This window comes from Dendrobates tinctorius, unplaced genomic scaffold, assembly GCF_039654945.1.
Source record: "Dendrobates tinctorius isolate UK_male_01 unplaced genomic scaffold, ASM3965494v1 ptg000032l, whole genome shotgun sequence".
In the NCBI taxonomy this organism is placed as follows: domain Eukaryota; kingdom Metazoa; phylum Chordata; class Amphibia; order Anura; family Dendrobatidae; genus Dendrobates; species Dendrobates tinctorius.
Genome location: NW_027361700.1, coordinates 540,513 through 567,266, shown reverse-complemented (window position 1 = coordinate 567,266; position 26,754 = coordinate 540,513). Strand labels below are relative to the sequence as shown.

Sequence of the window (26,754 nt, the reverse complement as noted above, 5' to 3'; positions counted from 1 at the left end):
GCTGCTTGTGGCGATTAGCGACGCTGCACGCTGGTTACCAACGTAAACATCGGGTTTCTAAGAGCCCCGCAGCCCTTAGAAACCCGATGTTTACGTTGGTAACCAGCGTGCTCGCTGGTCCTGATCGCTGGAGGGGCTGTCTATATGACAGCTCACCAGCGATCAGCTAACAATGTCCCAGCGATCTCATCCACATCGTATCGTTGGTGGGATCGCTGGGACATTGTTATGTGTAACGGTACCTTTATACCTATGTTCTCATTCAGAACACATACGTGCATGGTTTAGCCAACAATGCATGAGTATGGGGGAACTGGAAATGTCTGAAAGTATATGTGTATGGACAGCTAAAGTGTTCAAAAACATAAAACCACCTTTTTGCTTTCTGTGTCAAGTCTTTGGATTATTGTTGAATTTTCTTCCACCATCTATTGACCACATAGACTAAGCTAGTTAAAACAGATGAATAAGCAAATTGAAATTTTCACACTTCTGCCATTTCTCATACTGTAATTTTACAAGATGTAATCAATAAATGACTATCAACCTTGACAGATATACCATCCAGGACCTGCTCGAACACTCCTTCTTTCAGGAGGACACTGGAGTCCATGTTGAACTTGCTGAGGAGGATGATGGCATTAAACCAGCCTTGAAGCTTTGGCTGAGGATGGATGACACCAAAAAGCTGCATGGCAGATACAAAGATAATAATGCTATTGAGTTTCTCTTTGACCTTTACAAAGATATTGCTGAAGAGGTGGCTCAGGAGATGGTAAGAATTTTAATAAACCTACATTTCCATATAGAAAAATTAATTGAATGGAATGTTTATCCATGTTCTCTCTAAAATAGTCAGTTTGTCACCTATTAAGTGGCGGTAGAGACAAAGGACGTCATCCACCAATGTCGTAATATAGTATGTACTAGACTATACTTGTATTTTGTGGTTATCAGTTGTTAAGAGGCCTCACCCTCAGCAATTGTCAACTCTGCAAACTTCCCATTGTTTGGAAAATTGGTAAAGATTATGTCATAAATTACTAAAGTTACATCTCAGATGTTACATTTATTGTTTAAGTGAATGGGAGATCAACTGAAGTACTGAACAATGTTCAGAGCTGTGGTGTTCAGCCCCATACATTGCTTACATCTGGTCCCTACTAGCACATATAAGCTGATCAGTTGAAGTACCATGTGTCAGACCACCAATCTCATATTGATGACCTATCCTGTGGAAGAATTGTCTTCTTCTCAGACAAAACCATTAAGGCAACCACACATGGGAGAAGTAGATCACAGGGCCCCACGGCTTCACAGATAATGTTGGAGTAAAATATGGATCAGGCTAGTTGAATTTACACACCTGATCCATTTAATCTCAGTGAAGATACGTATCAAAAATACCTGTACAGCTGGAATGAGCATGTGTATCAAGAGCTTGGGAGTGAAAGCTGTTGGATAAAGGAGTATTCGTCCTACAGATATCTAGAGTGTATAGGCTCCTTAACACTGTATAGGCTCCTTAACACATCATTGGATTTAAAATTATCTCTGTATATGTCACATCATTTTTTTTTATTTTTTTCAAACTCTGTTTATTAAATTTCAATTTCATATAAAGCAGTACAGTATAAATGAGTAAGACTGAGTAGGAATGAGTAAGACTGATAACCTTAACATTAAAGAAAAATACACTACAAATCCACCAAAGAATAAGAAAAGTGAAACCAGAGGCTCTTTAGATTCAATTCTTATAAAATCCTGGCGAAATCATGAGGATAATGATGACAGATAATCAGAGACAACGACAGTGAATGTCCCCAGGGTTATATGTCACATCATTTAATAAAAATGTAAAATAGTATCAATGGAGAGATAGATGGATGAAGTGAATTAACCGTGAGTATATTGCTATGTGTTTCCCAGGTGGTGCTTAACTTTGTTTGTGAAGCTGACTACAAAATTGTGGCAAAAGCCATCCGAGACCGGGTATTAGCCATAAAACGTAAGCGTGAAAAGGTGAGACGTGCCCAAGAGGAACTGAAGAAGAAAGAAGAGGAGAAGCAGCAAAGCATTCTCAAGCTTCTTGAGCAGCTGAGAGGCCCTCAAAGCACCACTACCATTACTGCTTCTGATGTGGCATCTGGTCCTACTTCCTTACCAACAACTTCAGACTCTGCTGAGTCAATCATCAGTGGTACATTCTTGCCTGAACCAGAGGAGCCAGAAGCAGACCAGCATCATCCATTTAACTTCAGACACTCATGTTACTCATCAGCTACATGTAAGCTACATATTACTGCCATATATACTGAGCAAATTATTCAAGTAAATGCCATGTATTTATATTTGGTTATACTATGACAGTGTAGGGGTGTTATGGGAAAGTTATTGGTATCTAATGTAGAATGTTTAAGAGTTGTAGATTGTAAATGACTGGTTGGATACACAAGCGAACATTGGTCTTTTATCCCAGCTGGAGAAGTTACAAATAAAAATGAGTCTTAATCAGTAGAGTGAGGCAAGTTGGTAAATTTGTAAAGGTGGTCACATTAGATAGTTATTGATCCTTGAATGAGGGAACATAAATTTGGTAAGCAAACCTATGAAATTTGTCTGTGACTGGAGTGTTCTGGGTTGAAGTGACACTCCACGTTCCTTATTTCTCCAATATCAACTGTCAAGGTAGAGTCGGCATACCCCATACACCTTAGATGTATAGCCATTCCTCCATTTTGGTGTCTTAATTATGTCTAAGGGATTGCAAGATTACAACCGGCAAGTTATAGTTGAAATCATCTATTCACATAACATGTAGCCTAATATATATGGGCATCATAAGGAGGCAGAACTTATGAAACATTCATCAAAGGTGTTGTAATCCTTTAACATATGGTAAATATAATGTGTCATGGGTGAAATGTATGGTCTTTATTTAATCCCATCTCTTATGGTTTCTATTTTCAAGTTTAATTAGCTAAGCCTAAAATGACATCTGTTTTGCAGCGGACTGTGAGACAGATGGGTACCTAAGTTCTTCTGGCTTTATGGATACTGCAGATGGGTCCCAAAGACCTTCAAGTGATGCTTCTCAAGAAGATCCCAATAGCCCGCCAGTCACTCAGCCAGAGATATGTTTTCCTGGGGTAAGGAGTACAAATACTTTGGGATTTATAAGCTTATTGCATTTTAGTAGTAAAGCATACTTTATTATGTATATTTTTAAAGGGGAAACCCAGGACTTTGTAAAGAAAAAAATTGTGCCTAAGCACTGCTTGGCACAGTTCTTTACCGGAAAAGAGCAGTCAGAGACTGCTTCTGCCAGCAATTCAGCTGTTTCTGCTGACATCATATCAACAGAGCACCGGCTTCTTTTCCACTCTGCTGTGTTAACAGGGAGGAACTGCCGACATCATGCTGATTGACAGCCGGCTCCCCACTGCCTATCTGGGGGAGCCGGGGATGTCAATCAGCATGACGTCAACAGTCACACCCCGTTGACAGAGCAGCCCAGAAGGCAGAAGAGCTGTTCTGTTCACTCAAAGCAGCTGAATCACATCAGGAGTAGTCAGTGACCGCTCTGTGCCAGTGCTGGGTACAACAGGCAGTTAGGTAGTTGCTTCTGTTAGCAACTACCTGCCTGTCACTTTTTTGACACATAGTAAAAAAAAGTTCCAGACCATCCCTTTAATGTTGTACATTTTTTATCAAACTTGCCATTGACTGCTTTTGGAGAATCATTTTATTATGATATTTATTGTAAGTTGAGAGTTAGTTATTCTTTCACTATCTTGTTTTCACAGAGTATTGCAGTAAGTGTGAATTCAGACCTAACTTCTCCCGTTGCACTACCTAGTGATATCTCCTCTCCAGTGGATAGGTGAGCAGAAACTGGGAAAAAGAAGATTTAATGGCAGGGTGTTTAGAAGTCATAATCAGGCCAAGATTTTCTTTTGTTTGCATAAATTGTCTTACACTTTCCTCAGTTTGCTGTTTTATTTGGTGATGGTGAATGTCTCCCTTTCGTTTGCTTAATATCATGTTATACAGCATGTTAAAATATCTTTTCAGTTATGCATCCGACGTGGCCTCGGGGCTCAGTGATGGCTGTGAAGGCCTCTCTCCTGTAGAGCGGACTGTCAAGTCCCCTGTGAAGAGGACTCCTGCTAAACTTCTGCGACGTAAAGCAAGGTCAAGACTGCGTATAATCAATGTAAGCATTCACTGAAAGGCTACATGACACTGATTGTGTTTTTGGAAGACAGATGAATATTTAAGGAGATTTGTAAAATTTGTGCAAGACGTATTTCTGAAGGGAAAAACCTTTGCTGCACTTAATTGCAATGCTTTATGCTTGAAGTGCTCCTCACATGGTATAGCTGTTTAGAACAATCTGACTTTCCCTACGAGACACAGTAAAATCATATTTTTACCATGACGCTCGGTCAACATTAGATGTAAAAGATCAGTATATAATAACTATGAATAGCACTGGTATCTCCATTAATTGTGCGGTAAACAAGATTTTAGATATTACCAATGCATGAGTAAGACTGCGTAACTTTGGTGAGTCACTCGAAGCTGTATTAGTATTCAATATTATCAGGTTTTCACAGTCAATTCCTTCTTTTTTTGTACAGATCTCAGATAAAAGTGATCGAGTTGTAGAGTGCCAGCTGCAGACCTATAATGGTAAAATGGTCACTTTCAAGTTTGACCTCGATGGGGATAACCCAGAGGACATTGCAACAGTTATGGTAAGTAACAAAGTGTATTCTCAAGTAAGGCTATGCTCACATGCAGCGTTTTTGCGGGGTTTTTTTTCTGCAGCCAAAACTCGCTCTCTTGGCAGTAAAAATGCTGCATTCAGAATGTATGTTTTGTTGCATTTTTTGCAGATTTTTTTGACTGCGTATTACGTGTGGGCTTTGGCTACGTAACATTTTTACTAAAGTTAGTTTTACTCCTCAAAAATGCTTCAAAAAGTCTGAGAGAATTGAAAGGCTGCAAATTTAAAAATAAATGCTGCAGTTCTCAAATTCAATCAAGAAAAAAAAAATCAAGCGTGTTCATAAGATTTCTGAAACTTCGTAGCTTTTGTTGGTTCTGTAAAAAGCCTCTTTTAGTTTGCATAAAAAAGCTGCATCTTAACTTAGCCGAAAGTGTACAGCAAAAATAATATAGTGCAGTAAGTAGTGTCACAACATTTTTTCTAAATCACTGCTGGTATCATTGTTCGTGGGGCAATAATGCTAATTATGCAAATTGTCTCTTCAGAGACAATAATTAGCATATTTCCCAGAGGAGCATTGCGGCTTTAAGTCTCCTCATCTCGACATGCTTAGCATGTCATTCTCCGCAAGGAGAAACAATACTTCTTGGATATCGGTCAGACGCCTCTCTCACAGTCAAACCAGATCTCACACTCTGCACTGATGAGGGGCAGTACCCAAAAACACAGTGTCTGCAAATTGAGATTCTGGCTTGGCTTTTATCCTATGTCATGTAACAAGGCTCGTTAAAGGGTCGACATTGACTTCTAGGATTGCTACTTCCAATAGGTGGCACTAGAGTTCTAGTCCTCTTCCTCTCTGAAGAGACAATTTGCATAATTAGCATATTTCCCAGAGGAGCACTGCAACTTTAAGTCTCCTCATCTCGACATGCTTAGCATGTCATTCTCCGCAAGGAGAAATGATACTTCTTGATTATTAGGGTAAATGTCAGTCTTTGCTCTTAAGTGTTCTGTATGACTCGTTTGTCACTGTTATAACTCAACGCACCAAACTTAAGGAAGGTGTCCAATGTCCAAAACTACAACTGTGCAGAATAATCTGGCATCACTTTATAAGCACTTGTCACTTTAATACATGGGTTGAACAGTGACACCCTTATTATCAGCCCTCATGTTTTACTGTTACTCTCCAGATAGTGGTTTACGAAGATAAGAGCTGCTGAACATTACCTTCCAAGATGCCGTTGAGACAATGCACGCGGAGCGAGGAGGAGATCCTTCTCACCTAGCTCTCTCACATACACAGCAGCAGCAGCATCTGTGTGTTTCTCTGCCTCTTCTCTCTGCGGCTTCTCCGTCCTCTCCTCCTTGCCGTAAAATTTATTGTCAATGTTCATTTCTTACTCTCTGATAATGAATTTACCAGCGAAAAAAAAAACAAGGTGATCAGTACAGGAGGCAGAGGGCAGGAAGAGAGAATGCAGATAAGTGGAGAAAGAAGCAGATTGTTATCTGTGTGCAGTGATTTCCGGAAAGTTGATAAAAAAGGAGGCACACTTTAAGCTAAGAATGCCAGATGGGCTGACACATTATACAACTTTGCAGTACAATGATATTGTATCCTGTAAAATGGCTGCCTATGGGGGCGTGGCTATGTAGCGGCGGAGAGAGGACGCACTTGGGGAGAGCTCCTCATATCCTGATATTCATCCGGTCAGTGGACTCGGGCCACCGCGATATAACTGCCGGTATCGATCCCTCTGGACCGCAGAGCACCTCTGGACCCCCTGGGAGGCCGAATCTCGGCGGACTGATAGCTGCATGGGTCGTGGCTGCCAGTGGGGCCTGCACGGGATGGCGGCCATCTTCAGAAGCACGCACTGGCAGTGAGAGACGTGGCGCTGGCTCCTTCCTCGCAGCGCTGACAGGTCGGTGTACACGCATCCTGAGGAACTGAAGGGGAGAAGTGGTGAGTGCTCTGGAAGATTGGGGACCACACTCCCCTCTGCTAAGCCACCTGACTTGCCAGTGTCATTACTTTAGGGGCCTTTTGACCCCCACCTGGCTGATATCTCTGTGGGCACTGCGGATCCCTCCCTAGCCATAAGGCCGCTCGTTCGTCGGTTAGAGCCGGATCTTATCCTCCTGTGCTACTGCTCTGTGTTGCCCTTAGGACACCTGTCATCATTATATTATAGCACTGCTGTGCTCATAACTTGGATCTGGGAGTCCCCTGAGTGCACCGTTTCTGTTACCCGGCTGTGCCATATTGCTATTGAAAATGAACCGCTCTAAGGGGGCAGGAGCAGCCGAAAAATTGAAAGTTTGCTAGACCTGACCATTCTGACACACGGTCCCTCAGAAACAACCCCTCACAGTCTCAGTGTAAAAACCGTCCCTCTGAGGGTGAAGAGGGGAGTGAGCAGGAGGAATTAACCCTCAAGCAAACATCTGAGCAACTGATGCAGGCCATCTCCTTAACTAGGACATCGCTGACGGGGAAAATAGAGGACATGTATACCGAGGTGGGGCGTCTTCAACAAGATATGCAGGCCATGAGAGGGCGTATTACGGAGGTGGAGACAAGTGTGTCCAAGGTAGAGGACACCATTGTACCCATGGAGGCCAAGCTTGCGAAAGCGATGGGCTCGGTGAACGCATGGCGGCAAAAAGCAGACAACCTGGAGAATAGAATGCGTCGGAACAACATCTGAGTTATTGGTCTGCCGGAAGGTCAACATCCGGAACAATTTTTAGAAGACTGGCTCAAAACTTCTCTGGGAGATGAATTTTCCCCAACATTTGCTGTGGAAAGGGCTCGTAGGGTTCCTACAAGACCTCTTCCTCCTGGAGCCCCATCTAGACCTTTTCTGGCGTGTCTCCTCAATTGCAGGGACAGGGATGTGATTCTACGTCTCGCTCGACAGAAAAGTCCCATCAAGTTCAACAATGCTACCATCTCAATCTTTCTGGATTTTTCTATGGAACTCCAGATACAACGGGCACAATTCATGGACATCAATAAGCGGCTGCGGGAGAGGAATGTTGTGTATTCTATGATCTATCCGGCCAAGATCTGGGTGGTCCATGGGGGTTCTTCTATATTTTTTACAGATCCGGCGGAGGCGGCTGAGTAGTTGCAGTCCCACAAAGGGTCTGCTGCGAAGGAATCCTAATGTTTCTACTGTTAATCAGAATTTTATTTTTTTTAGTGATGGTTTGATTGGAGCTCTTTTTTCCACAGGCGTCTAGATTACCAACAATACCGGACACTGAGCTCAGTGATGGTATCCTCTTGCCTATTTCATGCCGGGAGAGCTGGACTTTGCTCCTGTATTGTTTGTTTCTCCACTTTGATGTTTCTTTATATGGTTTTATTTGGTTTTTAGGTAGAATTCGCAGCCAACAGCAATTTCAATCCATGTGTGGTGTCTTTAAATTTTGCTCGAGCACTGATGTAGACCATATCCAGTGGAATGAATGTGGGGTCTGAGATGATATGCATGACATGGAATGTGAGAGGTATAAAAGATCAAAGTTTTCTCGCAGATTAGACATTACCGCGCTCACATTGTGGCCTTGGTGGAGACGCATCTGACTAGGGATACAGCTCGTTCATGCAGAAGCCTTGGGTACAATGGTCGGTTCATGCATTCCATACTAGTTACACGAGGGGGGTCTCACTGTTGGTGCATAGAGATGTTAGATGGGAAGCCAGGGAGACTCGGAGGAATCCTGAGGGTCGTTTTGTCTTCGTATATGCATCAATAAATACCAGGGAATATGTGATTATGTGTGTTTATAATCCACCCCCTGCTAATATGTCCATTCTTCAGAAGGCGATGAGCTTTGCCCTAAATTATCCGGATGCGGATGTTATCTGTATGGGGGACTTCAATATGGTCATGAATAACCATTTTGATAAATTGAGATTGGATGATGGAGTATCTGGAGGGGTTCCTTCGCCGACAACAACCCAGCTATCGCTATTTATGGAAGGTAGTGGTTGGTTAGATTTGTGGAGAATGCGGCACCCTGAGTTGAGGGAGTATACCTGCCACTCATGCACTAAGCGTTCCCTATCGCGCATAGATTACATATTCGGATCCAGTGGTCTGGCGATGTGGGTAGATAACATAGAGCACGGCAGCAGAGGGATCTCAGATCACAGCCCGGTCATCCTCAAACTTAAGTACGGGCAATTAAATAATAGGATGGTTTGGAAGTTGAACCCTTTCTGGTTGAAACTGATAGTATCCCCCGATAGAACAATCGATCAATTGCATTGCTTCATTTTGTCCCACCAGGAACCTCAGGATATTAATTTATTTTGGGATACCCTTAAGGCATATCTGAGGGGCTGCTTGTCCTCCACAATTTCTTACATTAAGCTGGTAACCTCAAGGGAAGATGATGTGATGGAACGGCGTTTGAAGGATTCAGAGGCTGCATACATATCTAACCAAACCAATGGCAATAGGATTGAGTAGTTGGCTGCCCAGTGACTATACACCCAGCATATGGACACTAAATCTAAGCGCAAATTATTCTTTGCCCGCCAGTCTTATTTTGAGCTGGGAAACCAAACAAGTAAATTTTGGCCCATCTGGTGCGCCAGCATAATACCTCTAATACGATATTACAGATCCGTAAGTCGGATGATTCGTTGGTGTCTTCAACTGAGGAGATTCTCGGCTGCTTTTACGATTACTATACGTCATTATATGAGTCTAAAAGTGGCTCTGATGATTTGGGGTGTTTGGATTACTTGTCGGATGTAACATTCCCTACCTTAGATCCTGATCAGCGAGCCTTTATTGTTGCTGAATTTACTGTGGAGGAGATCGAGAATGCTATAGCGGACATGGCCTCTGGGAAGGCCCCTGGACCGGACGGGTTCCCTATTGAATTGTATAGGAAATACCGAGACGTATTAACGCCACTTCTGTTAAAGGTATTTCGGGGAATATGGGAGGGGGAATCTATGCCTGAATCCTTTTACGAGGCTAACATCATAGTACTTAGGAAGGAGGGGAAGGACCCTTTAGAATGTGGATCCTATCGTCCCATATCATTAGTAAATGTGGACTATAAAATCTTTACGAAGATTCTCGCCACCAGATTAAATTTGATTATACTGAACCTTATACATCCTGATCAGACGGGCTTTATGCCTGGTAAGAGCACTTTGATTAACATCAGACAAGTCCAATATAGCTCCCTAATGCCAGACAACAAATGGGCACTGGCATCGCTAGATGCCGCCAAGGCTTTTGACTCCCTTGAGTGGCCTTTCCTCTCCGCATGTCTACAGAGATATGGCTTTGGTGATAAGTTCATAAAATGGGTCAAAACATTGTATATGAAGCCTAAAGCCCCCGTTACACATAGCGATATCGCTAGCAATATCGCTGTAACGTCACTGTTTTTTGTGACGTTATAGCGATATTGCTAGCGATATCGCTATGTTTGAAACTTACCTCCGACCGCTCCCCCGCTGGTTATCGCTGATCGCGCGAGAAGGTCCTGGACCATTTCTCGTCGGGCGCTTCCTGCTGGGCTTCCTGTGGCGCCGACGAGCGGACGCGGGCGGGAGGACATCAGGATCGCCGCGTCTGACAGGTAAGTAGCGACCCCCGACCGCTGCTATGTCGCTGGTGAGATCTGCCTGTTTGGGAGCTCACTAGCGACCACTTAGCGATGCACCAGCGATCCATATCGTTGTCGGGATCGCTGGTGCATCGCTAAGTGTAACGGTACCCTAAGGCCCGTATTATTGTGAACAATTCCATATCTGAGTCCTTTTCATTACACAGGGGGACCCGTCTCTTTCCCCGGCTCTCTTCGCCCTTGCGATTGAGGCATTGGCAATACGTATAAGGTGTTCCCATGGCATTAGGGGTATAGATATAGCGGATCGGGTAGATACCATAGGTCTATATGCAGATGATATGGTGATATTTATGGACGAGGCGGAGGAAATTTTGCCTCAAGTGATTGCCACCATAGACGGATTCAGTAAATATTCGGGCTTATATATAAATTGGGAAAAGTCTGCCCTGTTACCCCTCTCCCATGCCCCGATTCCCCCGACTGGAGGCTCTCTTCTCGTTGTCTATTGTATCTAGCTTTAAATACCTGGGTGTCCATATATCCCATAACAGTATGCTCGACTTACAACTTAATATCTGCCCACTGCTGGAACTGGTTGGAGTTAAATTTGCAGCCTGGAGTAAATTACCGCTGTCTGTGGCCGGACGCATTAACCTGATTAAAATGATATTACTTCCCAAACTTAGCTATTCTCTTCAGCATAGTGCTGTAATGATACCCAAGTCCTTCTTTGTGAATCTTAATTCCCAGGTTACATCTTTTATATGGGGGAAAACCAGACCCAAACTTAAATTGTCCACTCTACAGAGGCCTAAAAAGGGAGGTGGGGCGGCTCTGCCAGATTTCTTCCTATATATTTGGCTGGACAGGCTAAAGCCTTAAGTAAATGGATGCCGGGTAATTATCTCCCTAATTCTGAAAGTCACTTGCTTCACGCTGCAGGAACTGATTGCCCACTGGGTTTCCTGGAGTTGGAGAGGCCTGGTGTCCCTCGTTTACTGCCCTTGCTCCGTCTGGCAAGATTAGTATGGAGGCAAATTAAGAAAGTGATTGGATTCCAAGATATCATAGCTGAAATGCCCCTATGGGAAAATGTCTATTTCCCGGTATTGCTAAGTCACCCGTCCGCTGATTTTTGGATCCAACATAATGTCTCCCTGATAGGAAACTTGTATGATCATGGGGCCTTACTGTCTTTTGAGTAGATACAGGCTATGTTCCGAGATCTCTATTTTTCCGCTATTTACAGCTAAGATCAGCTCTCCAGTCGCACATAAGGTGTATGGGTGTGGGCGTGCCATTTCGTCCCTGCCTTTGATAGGAATTCTTAACTCACAGGGTCCCCAGGGCCTCATATCCTCTTTATATACGTACATGCAGTCACCGGGAGCAGAATCTGCCATAAGCTCTGTTAAAGGGAAGTGGGAAAGACTCATCCCTAATACGCTGGGAGAGGAGTGGGAAGAGATCCTGAAATCTCCTATTGGAGTCTCACCATCTATTAATAATAGAATGATACAGTTGTATATAATAAACCAATCATATTTAACTCCGATACGACTTTTTTGGATGGGTCGATTCCAATCATCAGTATGCTTGCGATGTCACTCACCAGATGCAGACTTTATTCACATGATATGGCAGTGTCCCACTATCCTACAGTACTGGAAGGAGGTGACGTTATTCTTGTCATCACTGGTGCAAACTCCTGTCCCTCTGGAGCCACTGGTCTGCTTGTTTGGGGTATGGGAGGAGGAGGTTTGGGGTCACCATGCTGGGATTTTTCTACGTGAGACGCTGTTTATGGCACGGAAAGTATTGGCATTACAGTGGATGGGTAATTCATGTCCTTCTCTTAAAACCTAGATTGACTTGGTAAATACAATTGTTCCATACGAGCACACACTATATCAGAACAGAGGATACTTGGGTAAATTTGAAGATCTGGGGGAGGTGGAATTCTTCTCATCTTACTTTGTAGAATGAAGACATGGCATATGAGATAATATAGTGCAAGATAGTAGGCTGTGAATTAGTAAATAGTTGATGTAGTCCTAGGTTAGTTTAGGAATCTCAACAGCATTTTTGGTGCCAAAGATATTTCATCGAATTTAGGGTATTTTTGGGGTGCTGATTCTGAATATGTCATCAGTTTTGCCAGATTGGCTCAAGTTTTTGAGATTTTTGGTATCTTATTTATAGCACTTGTTGGTAAATGCGACGCATCATCTCATTAATTTCTTTGGATTAGTACTTGAACTGAGCAGTTCTCAATATAGTTTTGTGTTAATTAGTGTTCTAAAAGTTTGTTCATAGCTTGATTTTTGCACTAACTTTATGTTGTTGTCTGTTTTCCAGTGAAAAGCATGAACTCATCAAGAAGAAGTTGTCTTAACGATCCAGACTCATTCTGTTACATTTGTGGTGAATACACACTGCCAAAACATAGAAGAAACATAACAGACTTCGTAAAAAAAGTGTATTTTGCCTATTTTGGGGTTATGCTTGGGGACCAAGACAAGTTTTGGGCACCACACATAGTGTGCAAAGCATGTATCGAATTATTACGAAAATGGAGCAAAGGACAAAGAAAAAGCTTCAAATTTGGTGTTCCAATGGTGTGGAGAGAGCCAAAAAATCATCATGATGACTGTTATTTATGGTAAACACAGGTACAGGCACATCTTCACAATGAGGGACAGGCCTTCTTGCAGATTCCATGTTACTCCCATTTTCGTTTCTTATGCTTATTGAATCCTTGCACTTGCACTGCACAGAAATAACAGTCATCATGATGATTTTTTGGCTCTCTCCACACCATTGGAACACCAAATTTGAAGCTTTTTCTTTGTCCTTTGCTCCATTTTCGTAATAATTCGATACATGCTTTGCACACTATGTGTGGTGCCCAAAACTTGTCTTGGTCCCCAAGCATAACCCCAAAATAGGCAAAATACACTTTTTTTACGAAGTCTGTTATGTTTCTTCTATGTTTTGGCAGTGTATATTCACCACAAATGTAACAGAATGAGTCTGGATCGTTAAGACAACTTCTTCATGATGAGTTCATGCTTTTCACTGGAAAACAGACAACAACATAAAGTTAGTGCAAAAATCAAGCTATGAACAAACTTTTAGAACACTAATTAACACAAAACTATATTGAGAACTGCTCAGTTCAAGTACTAATCCAAAGAAATTAATGAGATGATGCGTCGCATTTACCAACAAGTGCTATAAATAAGATACCAAAAATCTCAAAAACTTGAGCCAATCTGGCAAAACTGATGACATATTCAGAATCAGCACCCCAAAAATACCCCAAATTCATTAAAATATTTTGGACACCAGAAAAAAAAATTTTTTTCGTTGACCTGTGTAATCAATCTATATTATTTGAGTGATAAGGTAAAGGCTGGTGAGATAGGACTGATGTACATGCTTATAATGTATAGCTTGTTGCTATCTGTATATGCTTGGGGCATTATACATATCTTATCAGTATATTAATGAGTATTCAATTTTCTCCTTTTTTTGTTTTTTTTTGTTTAGTATTTAACAGACAGATGGTAATGTGTATGCTCTGTATAATGTTGTTTATAGCCACAAGCAAATCTGTATGGTGTACATTAAATTTTTTTTCCTTGTTTAATAAACGAATTAAAAAAAAAAAAATGGCTGCCTATAGATGAAAGTTTTCTACTTCCAAAAGGAAGAGCAGTTCTACCACCTAAAATATTGCTCGAAAACTTTTAATATTGTACATACGGCAAGAGGTGTGTTTACGGGCCTTTGTAAGCTTTTGCTTTTTGAGTAGAGATACATTTTAATTTTTATACTGTACAAAGAGCCAAAGTAAAAACATAGGATAGAGACTTAAGTTTCTTTCTGTTCCCCCCCCCCCCAAGGTAAACAGTGAGTTTATTATGCAGTCGGAAAGAGAGAGCTTCACCAATAGGATAAAGGACATCATCCACCGTGTGGAGACGCTCCTCAAAAAAGAGACTAATGGAGACCGAGAAGATGACATTGATAGGCTGACTACTGGTCCATGCACTGCCTCTCTGCCTAATTTACAGGTGTGTGAGGCTCCATGTATTTATTCATGATTTTAAAGGTAATGTTGACAAACATTTGATGTTGCATGACCATAATGATAAAAAGCATTAGGTTCAAGTGAAATCATTAGCGATATATTAAAGAAGCTTACATCAAAGTTTTTATCCTATTAATACATTGCAGTAATAACATTATATAGCACTGTGTACTTACAATTGCTGATTTTGCCTTTCTACCCAGCTAATTCTTCTCTTTTCTCAGCTCTGTGTAGAAACTGGAAGTCTCTTGTCCCTGCATTTATCATTCTCTTCTTCAACAACTGACCCAGTTACTCCCTCCTCCCCATCTGCCAGGGACTTTTGCAGTGACTCATGATTCATACAAGGAAAATTAACCTCTTGTTTCTACTTAGAGCTTAGAAGGATTCAGCTAGTCAGTTTTTAATCATGTGATGTCATAGACCTAATGGACAAGAGAAGAATTAACTAAGTAGAAAGACAAAATTAGAAATTGTAAGTATACAGTGTTATATGATGATGTGATTCTGAGTCACTTCATATGAACAGGCCGGGAGTACGTCATAAACAGAGGGAAGAGACAAAAGTCGTAGTCAAGTAATCAGCAAAATACAAGGCACACAGTGAACTATCCACACTTTGCTGAAGCTACAACTGCCAGCTCAGTTAAATTGTTTAGCAATTATGGTAACTGATAGCACCGGATAAGAGCTCAGCACCTCCCAGTCTCAGATTGGGCGGCCGAGGTGTCAGTCAAAACACCGATAGCTCAGCTCGCCCCTGCACCAGACTGGTCAAATGAGCTGTCAATCACTGCACAGACAGCTCAGCACTGAGGGGTGAAATCGTTACATATGACTGCAGTATATTAAAAGGATAAAAATGTTGATAGGGGTGCTTCTTTAAGTGATATTAAGTGATATAAAGGGTATGATGGTTAGGTGTACAAGAACGGAAAGTGAAAAATTTGGGGAAATTGCTAACTTGTCATCTCAATATTTTCCCACAGGCTGATCTTCAACTTCAAGAGTTATCACGATCCTTTTCCTCTTCTTCGCTTAGTGGTAAGTACCTGAAATGATCCTATTCTTACAGATATTAGCGACTTCCTTATTTTCTGTCACCCAAATTTACATTTACATTAAGCTTTACTTTTCTTTCTAGATTTAGTATGTACAAGTCCCAGCAAAGGAATTGGTTCCCCTGGCCATGTCTACCAGAGCAGTCCTGTTCTAGACAATGATGTGTTTGGTCCAGCGGGACCTCTAATGGGTACTCCAGACCATAGAACGAAATCTCTTCCTCCTACTATGACCATAGGTAATTCTTTAATTGCAGTTGCAATTAAATAATGGAAATCACTTATATCTACTCCTTGAACAACAATTACCTGATGTTATAGTTGAAATTCAATAGGCCGCATTCTTCTTTCCACCAATCTCCTCAGTCTGGAGAGTTGGGAAGTCCCCATGCACATTAGATGTTTTCAGTCCTACGGAAAAAAGGCTACAGTTCAGACTACTTTTCTTTAATGAGTATGAGAGCTTTCAGTTACAAATGTATCTCCTCGACTATGCATATACTACTATACTGACGCACTATTTATTAGAAGTTTTCCCTGTGCTTATGGTGACAAACACTATATACTATACACAAAGAATTGAGACCCCTACATGTCACACCTACAGGAACTTCTTTTATATACAATTGTAAATCCGGAGGCATTAATAAGGACACCTCTTTGCAACTATAAAAGCTTCTACTCTCCAGGGAAGGCTTTTTACAAGATTTGGAGTGTATCTGTGGTAATTTTATGCACATTCATCCAAAAGAACATTTGTGTGGTCAGACACTGATGTTGGATGGGAGGTTCTGGCCCACAATCTGCATTATAGTTCATCGCAGAGGTGTTTGATGAGGTTGAATTCAGGGATTTGTGAGGGCAGTTATGTTCTTCCAATTCAAACTCACCCAATTGTTCTTTCATGGACCTTGCTTTGTGCACTTGGACACAGTCTTGCAGGGATAGAAAAGAGCCTTCCCCAAATTATTCCTACAAAGTTGAAAGCATACAATTGTCCAAAATTTCTGGGTTATAGTTATATATTATCATCCCAATTTCATTCTTCCAAGATATAAAACATTTAAAATCATATTCTTTATAAATTACAAAATTGATATATCTTCTATGCAATATTTTCCGTGAATACATAGGAGCGGATGTGCTGATCCTGTAGATGAAACTACATGGTTCAATGGGGGCAATTGAATTAAGAAAAAGCTTCATGGATTATGCATAAAATTTTACAGTTACTGTTCTAGGTTGAAGATCGTTTGGTTGTAACTTGAAAGTCACAAAATTTTATTTTGAGTCGTTGATTCCCAGATGTTACTGTCTATCTTAGTTTGCTGTTTCAAGTTCTTTAAACTTTTTTTTTACCATGCCTGCCTGTTTTATTTTTAGGTTCTCCAATGTCAGCAAGCAGAACCTGGCCTTCTTTTGAAACAACATCCAGTCCCGCTGTACCTTTCTCAACCAGCTATTCCATGCCATCTTCCCACACTTTTCCGCCAGCAACATACAGCTCCATGCATAGTGGTAACTACTTTTCGACTTTACCCCAACACTTGATGCCTTCATCTTCAGCAGAACATATGAGCTCCCAAAATCCTTTATTTCCAAACATGATCAATTCTTCTGTAAATCATGGAACTGCCTTGCAACACATGCTGAATAGTGGTATGGTGCCACAGACTATGACTAACGCTTTAGCATCTAATGTTCCACCAGCCACCCAGTGGTCTGCAACAGCGCCTATGTTTTCCTTAGCCAATGTCTTATCTTTGGCTATGAGTATGGCTCAAACCTTGTTACCAGTGGCATCAACTGCTACAACACAACCTCAAGGGATGCCTACTGCCTTTCCTCAGCCAATGTCTGGACATCTACACACTCCTCTGATGTATCCCTCAAGTTACTCTCAACCTCAAAGTCCAGTCAAAGATTTCCGTGGTCAGTGCCCTTATGTATACCCAGGCTCTCCTCACACCAGTGGGATGTATATTCAAAATATGCCAGGCCAAACTTTTTCTAATGTGAGTGGCAATTTCTCACAGCCCTTTGCAACCCAAGATTATGTGCCACAGAGTGGAATGTTTCCTCACCAAGTGCCATCTACAAGCATGCCAGGATACCTTCAACAGCCAACTCAGCAGCAGGAAGTGCCACCTTCTCCTCGGATTGTCAAGGACTTGCCTCAGCTCCAGCCAGTGTTAGGGGACTTCAACGAGGTTTCTTCTTCTCCTTCTGGAAATCAGGTTTCAGAAGCTACTGGATGTGTGGTGGGACAGACCATGAACAAACCTGTAAGCATTAGCTTTTAACGTGTGAGGTGATGTAAATTGTCTTGTTGGGACGTGGTTCAGTCAACAGATTAATCAAAGGGATAAGTTCCTGCTAGATTCTCCAAATAAATCAGCGAGAACTGATGACTATTGTGCTCCAACCTTTAGTTTACCTTAAGTACTGTTGTGAGCTGATGATAATCAGACAAATTATTAAAAAATGTCCTGACAGTAGGGTTTACGATAAAACTATAGAAAGTATAAAAGGCAAATACCTCACTCCTCCAGCACCACCACTCCAGTGTTTCTGCCTGTCTTGGTGGTGATGTTTTAACTTTGTATATGACCACTACAGCCAGTCCCTGGACTAAATAATAATTGCTAACTCCATGATTGGCTGAAGTGGTCACGTAATGGTAATCTGAACATCATGATGGCAGCAGAGTTAATAAAGGCTGGTGATGGCAATTGAGTGGCAAGACATTTTATGATGTCGTAATATATCCCCTGCTTTTTGGCTATTAAAAAATCGTGAATAACTCTTTAATAGAAATCAATGCACTTTAAATGAATGGTCTACACAAGTTCTTAGACCCCTAAGGTTTAACACAAAAAAACTCCATACTTTTGGCGGTTACTTATAAATGTAAATATAGGGATAATTCATCATATATACAGAGTATCGCAGAATGAGTTTTTTTGCAAATTGCAAACTTCATCAGTTAGTGATATTACTGCATCATACTTTTATAATATAAAAACACCTTAGACATTTCAGTACTATTGGTTTCATTTGGAACTAGCAGGGAATAAACCTTTATTTTCACAAATTCTGTTTTATGTGTTATGTCTTATGTGTAATATTTTGTTTTAGGCTCATACGCACCATAAACGTAGGTGCTAAGTCCTGTCGCTGATACCTAGGTGTATGAACCCAGAGAGGGTATCTTTAAGAAAAGCCTAACTGTCCTAGGAGGGATTGTCATTTGCTTAGTTAATAAGGGAAATCTTTAAAACTACCTGTATACTCTATAAGACATCTTTCCTAACCATTATTTTGCTTTTAATGCTGTTTACTTTCCTCAATCTTCTCTCTCCGTGACTGATTTCTTAGACAGGAGGGAAGAGATAGATTCACAGGGTATTCAAAAAGTTTTGAGGAAACTTTGCTGCTGCTTTTCTAATCACTGTTTAATCTATTTACGTTTTTTTATGTGTCTTCTACTTTTCTATAATAATATATTTTATAATATTATGTATGCGTTACTTAATTCGAGTTGGTATTCCCAAAGCGGAATCCATAGGGGTAAATTAGTTGATAGTGTCAGGACCGAAGGAGAAATTCTCTAAAGTGCTCTAGTCCATAGAGACTAAACAGACAAGTTATAGGTGGAACTGGCAGCATTTAGCATTATTTTGGAATTTATGCATAGAAAATGATTTTTTAGCAACAGTTATGGCACTTTTTTTTTCTTTTTATTACAATTTGACAGCATCATATGGTAAGACAGAGCATTAACATAGAGGTTCCTTGAGCGTGCAAAATCTTTCATTCCAAGGGTTTCCAGCTTAAAATATGGGCTTTTGTGATGGAATAGTATTCTACCAGTGGCAGCGGACCTACATAATAGAAGATAGTGATACTTTTTATTGCTGTCGGAACAATACATTGATGTGACATCAATGCCCTCATGGAAAAGGGTCCGGTCATTGATAAATAGTTGATTCGTTCATCTCATAATCTGTTCATAAGAAATGAAAATTAAAGGGTATTCCCATCTTATTAATCATGTTAAAATGTGAGATTACTTTAAAATCATTGGGTGTCCAATCTTAGACGCTGTCATCAATCCTGTGCTGGAGAACTGCAGTATGGCTGTATTCAAATAAATGGGACAAGCCGCAAATCAATGGAAAATCAGTAAGGGGGATGCAATGATGAACAATTCCAGCACCCACATCGTTCTCAGAACTGGTGGTGGTCCCAGATATACCATTGGTATATGAGATGGCCATAGCCTTTTAATAAATTTCCCTAACTCATCCTATTAAAAGGGAAAATCTCTGAAAAGAACCAATGAAGTCCAGCTAGTGCTGAGACCCCTTTCACTTAGGGCATGGGCCGGTGACAACTCTTTGGATACCATTTATGTATACTTTTGTTCTACCTAGATGATGTGTTGGAATAATGAAAAAAAAAGAGAAGAAATCCATGAACCAACAAAATTAGTTGAATAATTTAGTAGGGTTTTGTAGGACTTATCAAGTGATGATAAAGAGGACCTGTCACTAAGTCAAAAGTGGCCAGTTTTCGTTATTTTTGCCCTGCAGCTCCCCTAAGTAACCCATTTTTTTTTTTTTAAATCATACAGTGATACGGATCCAGAGATATGGTCCTACTTATCAAGTGTTAATTTGTATGGTCTTTCCAAGGGAGCATGGCTTGCAAGATTACTTGAGGGGGTGTCTCTAAGCTGCTTTGCATAATTAAACTGTCAGCCCCGCCTCCTTGTTAAAGACAATAAAAGATGTCACTGAATAAAAAGTCCCATATCTCTGAAACCATATGGCAGATTTAAAAAAAAACAAAACAAAACAACAAACATTAACTAAAGGAGCAGCCGCAATAAAGTAAGAGCAAAAGAAGAAAAATAAATAACTGTCCGCTTTTGACTTGGTGATAGGTCCTCTTTAAAAGATCATCTCTATTTTTTTTATTATAATTGATCTAAAAACTATGTTGATTACAATAGCACAACACTGTACTGAGGTCTCCGCAAAAGAATAAAAGCACAAGCCTTTATGAGCTTACTATGCTTTTTTATACAAAACTTGAAACCTAATTACATAGAAAACTGCTTATGGGATGTTTTATACATAAATTCATTCATTTTTCCTGTAGTTTACTATAAAAAAATACATAATAAAAAGCGAGTTTATTTTTTTTTATGGATTATCGTAGTTATATTTAAGAAAAAACTTTGATAATCAAATCTAATCTTTCATCACTGCCTGTAAGTTACATATCCTACTGTACATAATCTATACAAAAAAAAAACAAAAACATCAATATATAAAAAAAAAAATAACGTAACTAAAAGCTGTATGGTACATACTAGAACTTTAACATAAGAATTATTTTTTATCTATAATGTTTGAATTATAAAATAAAGCAAGATATATTTTTTTTCTATTTTTATATATACACAGTTGCATCCATAAATTTTCTTCCCTGACGTTAAGAGCCAAAAATATTAATTATTATAATACTTTTAATTATTAGATGGCTATAATTATTTTTTTTCGGTGCACGATTTTTATATACTATACATAGGATTATGATTCCAAATATTAAATCCTTAATTCTTTTATGATATACAATTGGTATAAGCATTTTAATTTTTAATGAAATGCTGCTACTATGGTAAATTTAGCAGGGTCATAGTTAAAGATTTGAAAATGCATTAAGTTTGGGAGGTTTAAGACCTACCATTGCCTTGATTACTCCCTGAACGCTGGCTTGGTACCTGGCCTCTTAATCATCTTTCAGTACAAATCCTTGTTACAGTGTACATAATAATAATGCTCTTAGTACGGGGCGTATGTGAGCCCCCTGAATCATAGGTTAGACTAGGTTAATAACAGTAACCAGGCTGTTTCACAATTTTTTTACCCTGTAAACTTCACCCATCTATGAAGAGTGTTTCGGAGTTTCGGCTCTTCTCGGTACAGGTTAGCTGGCATTGTTCCCTCTGAGCTGAGCGATCTGGAAAGGAATAGATAATAACAGTCTAATAATGAGGTCAGTGAGCCCAATTACTCACATTTTGGGCTTCCTTTAACGCTATAATTTCCAGAGCATGCAGTTTAGAGTGATAGTGTTGGCTGGGTGAGATGCCTTTGACGAATACCCAACCGGCTGTCTACAGACTTCTGTCCGGTTTGGCTAGCCATATTTCACTGCTGTTTAATGGTATTGGACACTGACTTAGAAGATAGCTACCATACCTATAAGTGGCGCTACAGAGGCAGTTTTCTTCTTTTTGAAGGCTAGCGAATGTTTGACTTTTTGTCCCAAGGCGCATTGCCCGTTAAACTTCTTACACCATCTAGATCTGATCAGTGAAAACCAGTACAGCCCATAACCAAAGAAAACTATAATAAATATTACACTATATTAGGTTACTAAAGTCAACCTAGAAAGAGACATCTATTATGTTAAGGCCCCTTTACATTTAGTGATGTACCAGCAATCCCGACCACAATACGACCCGGTCAGGATCGCTGGTGCATCACTAAATGGTCGCTAGTGAGCTGCCACACAGGCAGATCTCACAGCGTCGTAGCGACGCAGCAGCAGTCGTTACTTACCTTTCAGACGCGGCGATCCTGACGACGTCCTCCCGCCCGCGTCTACGTGTTGCTCGTCGGCGCCAGCAGGAAGCCCAGCAGGAAGCGCCTGTCGAGAAATGGAGCTGCACGATCTCATGCAATCAGCGACACAGCGGGGGAGCCGGTCGGAGATAAGTATCACACATAGCGATATCGCTAGCGATATCGCTGCTGCGTCACAAAATCGGTAATGCTTTAGCGATATTGCTAGCAATATCACTATGTGTAAAACCCCCTTTAGTTACATCCGTCCTATAGATGTAAATGCAGATGTTAATCATATGCACTAATTCTGCATATACCCAGGAGACTTTAGTAATCAGTTCTTTTAATTAGTTTGGAGTGGGGCTTCCAATGGTGGATAGGTAATACATTTCTCACCAAGTTTTTTGCCATCTAAGAGCAACATAATGTAGAGACAAATACCCTTATTCCAGTGATGTGTCACTTACTGGGCTGTTTCTGTAGCTTTGATAAAATCAGTGTTTTATCAGCAGAAGATTATCATTGAAGGACTAGTAACTCTTCTGCTATGCAATCCTCCATACTTATTCATTCTGTATAACCCCATCCCACCACCAATTGGCAGCTTTCTGCCTTTCCACAGTGTACACAAAAAGCTGTGGGCGGGGTTACACAGAGTTCAGCATTCAGAGAACTGCTAGATCTGAAGCAAGCAGCTAAGTAAGTGATACATCATTGGAATCAGTATTTCTGCCCTTGCTTCATGCTCCTCTCAGATTGGGTTGCAAAACCTAGTGACAGATTACCTTTAAGACACTACAATGCATGTAATGATGCCTTTTAGGTCTAAAACATTGTATTTATTGGACTTTAGTATTCTAATTATTATGTAATACTTATTATTATTTTGAAATGGTGAGAAAAACATTTTGATGCATGGCGGTTATGGTGGATGTTTGGCCAGTGCAACCAGAGGATAAGATAACCTAATTCTCCAGATGCTGTTAGTCTTCTAACAAAGCTTTTAACACATTCAGGCTAGGAGTAATAGTGTCTCTATGCAAATTAATGCACACTTTTGAACATCATTTTGTCGTTATTGATCACAGCTGTTATCCTTAATTATTTTTTTAAAAAAACAAGGCTTTTAATTATCTAATTCGTATGTAACCCCTTCTCATGTATAGCACCATGGAACCAATGGTGCTTTATAAATAAATAATAATAATAATCTATGAAAATAAATACGTCCTTTTTTTTCCAAAACCGTCTAACAGTTAAAGTATCTTTGCTAGCAATTAGTCAAACTGCGCTGGAAAAATTAAAGCTGAGTTCTGATTGGTGGCAATTGACGATACAAATGATTAGAAAGTTTTGATAAGTGAGACTCGTACAGTCACATGATTAAATTCTAGCTACCTTTAGCCACCTCTAGGTGGTGCTGGAGAGCTTGCCGCATACAGTATATACATTGGAGTCAGTAGTAAAGCAGTAGTTACTACAGACCGCCATATTACTGCCTGAACAATCACACAACTGGAACGCTATCAAGTAACATAATTGTCAATGGAGGGATTTAGGGCTTTGTGTGTGAGAAACAGCTCTGACGGCTCTAAAATGTGCTCAGAAATTAATCGGCACAGAATGTTCAGTGGAGAAACAACCCAGTGTAAAAATGGACAAGATGTGCACACAAGCAAATAACATGTCTACAAATAGAAAACCCCTTAAATAGGGCTTATATTGACTAGTATACATATGCATCAAGAATCCAAAACACCAGGCACAGGGACTAAACCGAAAAGAGCCTTGTGTGTCAACACTTTCCAAACAAAAAACAAAAAACAGCAACAAATAAAGATCATCACCGTCTTTCATTCTTCTACTTCGGTTTTGAGAGTAAAAATGTAAATGGAATCTGTAAGTTTATTGATGCTGATCAGACTATGTTCCCCTCTAAAATGCCCCCTGTTTCAGAGAAAACATCATGTGAGGAGCCGGTTGGAGATTATATGGAGAGACCTGACCAGGCATGCGCCGACCCGGCTGACTTTTCCCCGCACTGCTCCAGGTGATTGACAGGTCTCTCTTGTGTACAAATCCAGGGAGCTGTCAATCACCTGGAGTGATGCTGGGAGAAGCCAGCCGGGGGGGCACTGGACTCGTCCGGTTATTCCTTATAGTCACCAAGCTCTCCAAACCAGGTTTTCACTGAAAGTCTGGAGAGTCTCAGAGGAACACATACTTGGCTCTGCCAGGTAACATTTATGGTTAGTTTGGGCAGCATCAACTGACAGGTTCCCCTTTAAGAAATTGGTTTCCATAGGCAATATTGGTAACTATTCACATGTACTTTTGATATTTGTTTGAATGGAAACAGTTGGATTATTAGACGTTTGAATGGAAACAGTTGGATTATTAGACGTTTGAATGGAAACAGTTGGATTATTAGACTTGTGCACTTATATGGAATTTTTGATTGCAATTGAAGACGGCATTGTGTGGGTGGAACAATACATCTCGCTGCTCTGTTCTCACTGATGTCATGCCTTCTGCTTTTATCTGATCCATCGTGGACATTATGTTTTTTTTCCATTCCTATTGACTTAACAAGGGCCCATATATATATATATTTTTTTTTTTTAAACAGGTTTTTGATACTCCTTCTTGAGAGCAGCATGATGTAGGGTCAGATACCCTGATTATGGCAATGTGTCACTCACTAGGCTGCTTGTTGTATTTTTTTTTTTTTTATAAAATCCCTGTTTTCTCTTCTGCAGATCTAACAGTGCTCTGAATGCTGAGTTCTGTATAACTCTGCCCACACCACTGATTGGCAACTTTTTATGTACATGGGCAGAAAGCAGCCAATCAGCGGTGGAGGCGGGTTTATACAGAGATCATGAATATGCTTGACTACCTGGTAACAGGTTTAATAATCAATTGGTGATAATCTCCTGCTGATAAAATATTGATTTTATCAAAACTACAGTAAGCAGCCTGGTAAGTAACGCATCGCTGGAATCAGGGTCTCAATCTCTACATTATGCTGCTCTCAGATTAGGTGACAAAAGCCTGGTGTCAGAGTCCCTTTAATGGTTAAAATATGCTACTGAGTCTTGTGAACTGAGTCTAAGTCACGTCAAAGAACTAAGAGCAAAGTCTAGTAACCTTTATGTGCTTGTAACGTTCATGTCCATGATGATTTCATATATTTAATGGGTCAAAGATGCTTGAATAGAGATAATTGTGACATGATGAAATAATTGTGTCCTGAGCTGGAGTAGGTGTAGAAATATAGACGTGCCTTATATATCAGTTCGTAAGTGGACGTAAAATATGGAGTAATTTCCACATATAATCAATTTATATGTCTCTATTCCACGTCATCAATTTATTGGCAGCTTGTACCAGTAAGATAACTGTTGGAATAAAATACCGCACTTTATGTATGATAAAGAAAAACCCTTTAGCTTAATTTTTGTAGGTGTGCGTACCAGCGAGGTTTCGCCAATGGGGTATGTAGACTTTTAGAGAGGAAGTCCTAGGTCTGGCGAGGTCTTTGGTTTTGAGAACTGACACTGGACTCCCCATTGTCTTCTTTCTCCATGCAGCCAGCTTCTAGCCTCCTCTATGTGTCTAATCTATAGGGCACGAGGGAGGGTTGTTAAAAAGGAATTTCCCCTTGAATAGGTCTTCTAGTATGTGGGATCCAATGGTGAAAGCCAACTCCCTGAAAGTGATTGCGATGTCACTGTTGCTTTTTGGTCCCATTTTACATTATCAGCGTTACTGCACCTTGTTGATGAATGCACGCTGGACCTGTAGGTTTTGGCCGTATTCACACTGGCGTCATGCTTCTGTTTTTACTGGATCTCATTGGAACACATAACGCATTTAACAGAATGATTCTTCAGATTTTTTTCCTGTACTGATTTTAGTGGTGAAAAGACCAGAATATCAGACTCTTCTGGCCACCATAAAAGACAGAAAAATCACAAAAAGGACATTTGCCATTAGAAAAAAAATTCCATTAAAATCAATAAAGCATGAAAGGGCTAGTGTGAACAGTGCCTGGCACGCTTTGACTTTCCAACCAGATTTTTCTTGATATCTGTTATTTTATATCATGTTGTCCAAAATGTTTCTTACATTTATATTTAGTTGTTATATTGTCTTAAAAATGAATACAGCGCCAATATTATTTTTTATGATATAATCGGTTTGGATCTAGAACATTGATTAGTTGTCCCAGTGGCTGACATGTTAGATTGTAAGCTCTGAAGGGCAGGGGTACCATAGATTTGTGTCTGAGTGATAAGTGGGCACTAGAGAAATCTAGCATTAGCAGTGACGAGTACAAGGGAAATTGGTAATTGGCAGCTGCTTAACTCTTTCTAAGCCAAGGACCAAAATGTACTCGGGAGGACCCAGATGAGGCAGACAGTTTGATGTGCTGCTTTTTCTTTTGTATGTTCTTTTGTATACATGTGGGTGCCCGCTCATCACATATGTGACATGGGAGTTTGCTGTCTTATTAGCATTTACGTTTAATTTAATGCCATTGTGACACGTATTGGACAATCTCTTCGTACAAATGTTTTTACTTTTTGAAGAATTAATTTT

General features: G+C 40.3%; 1 protein-coding gene across 1 annotated transcript in view; it reads left to right on the top strand.

Annotated features, from left to right (window-relative positions):
• The window catches only part of WNK4 (WNK lysine deficient protein kinase 4), a 180,802-nt gene that overhangs the window by 136,951 nt on the left and 17,097 nt on the right, over positions 1–26,754 (top strand). The window contains exons 6-15 of the mRNA XM_073572303.1: positions 556–775; positions 1,930–2,287; positions 3,010–3,149; positions 3,807–3,883; positions 4,075–4,216; positions 4,644–4,760; positions 14,260–14,430; positions 15,437–15,491; positions 15,592–15,747; positions 16,892–17,793. Coding sequence (XP_073428404.1) covers positions 556–775; positions 1,930–2,287; positions 3,010–3,149; positions 3,807–3,883; positions 4,075–4,216; positions 4,644–4,760; positions 14,260–14,430; positions 15,437–15,491; positions 15,592–15,747; positions 16,892–17,793 — 2,338 coding nt within the window. The remainder of the gene's footprint in view (positions 1–555; positions 776–1,929; positions 2,288–3,009; positions 3,150–3,806; positions 3,884–4,074; positions 4,217–4,643; positions 4,761–14,259; positions 14,431–15,436; positions 15,492–15,591; positions 15,748–16,891; positions 17,794–26,754) is intronic.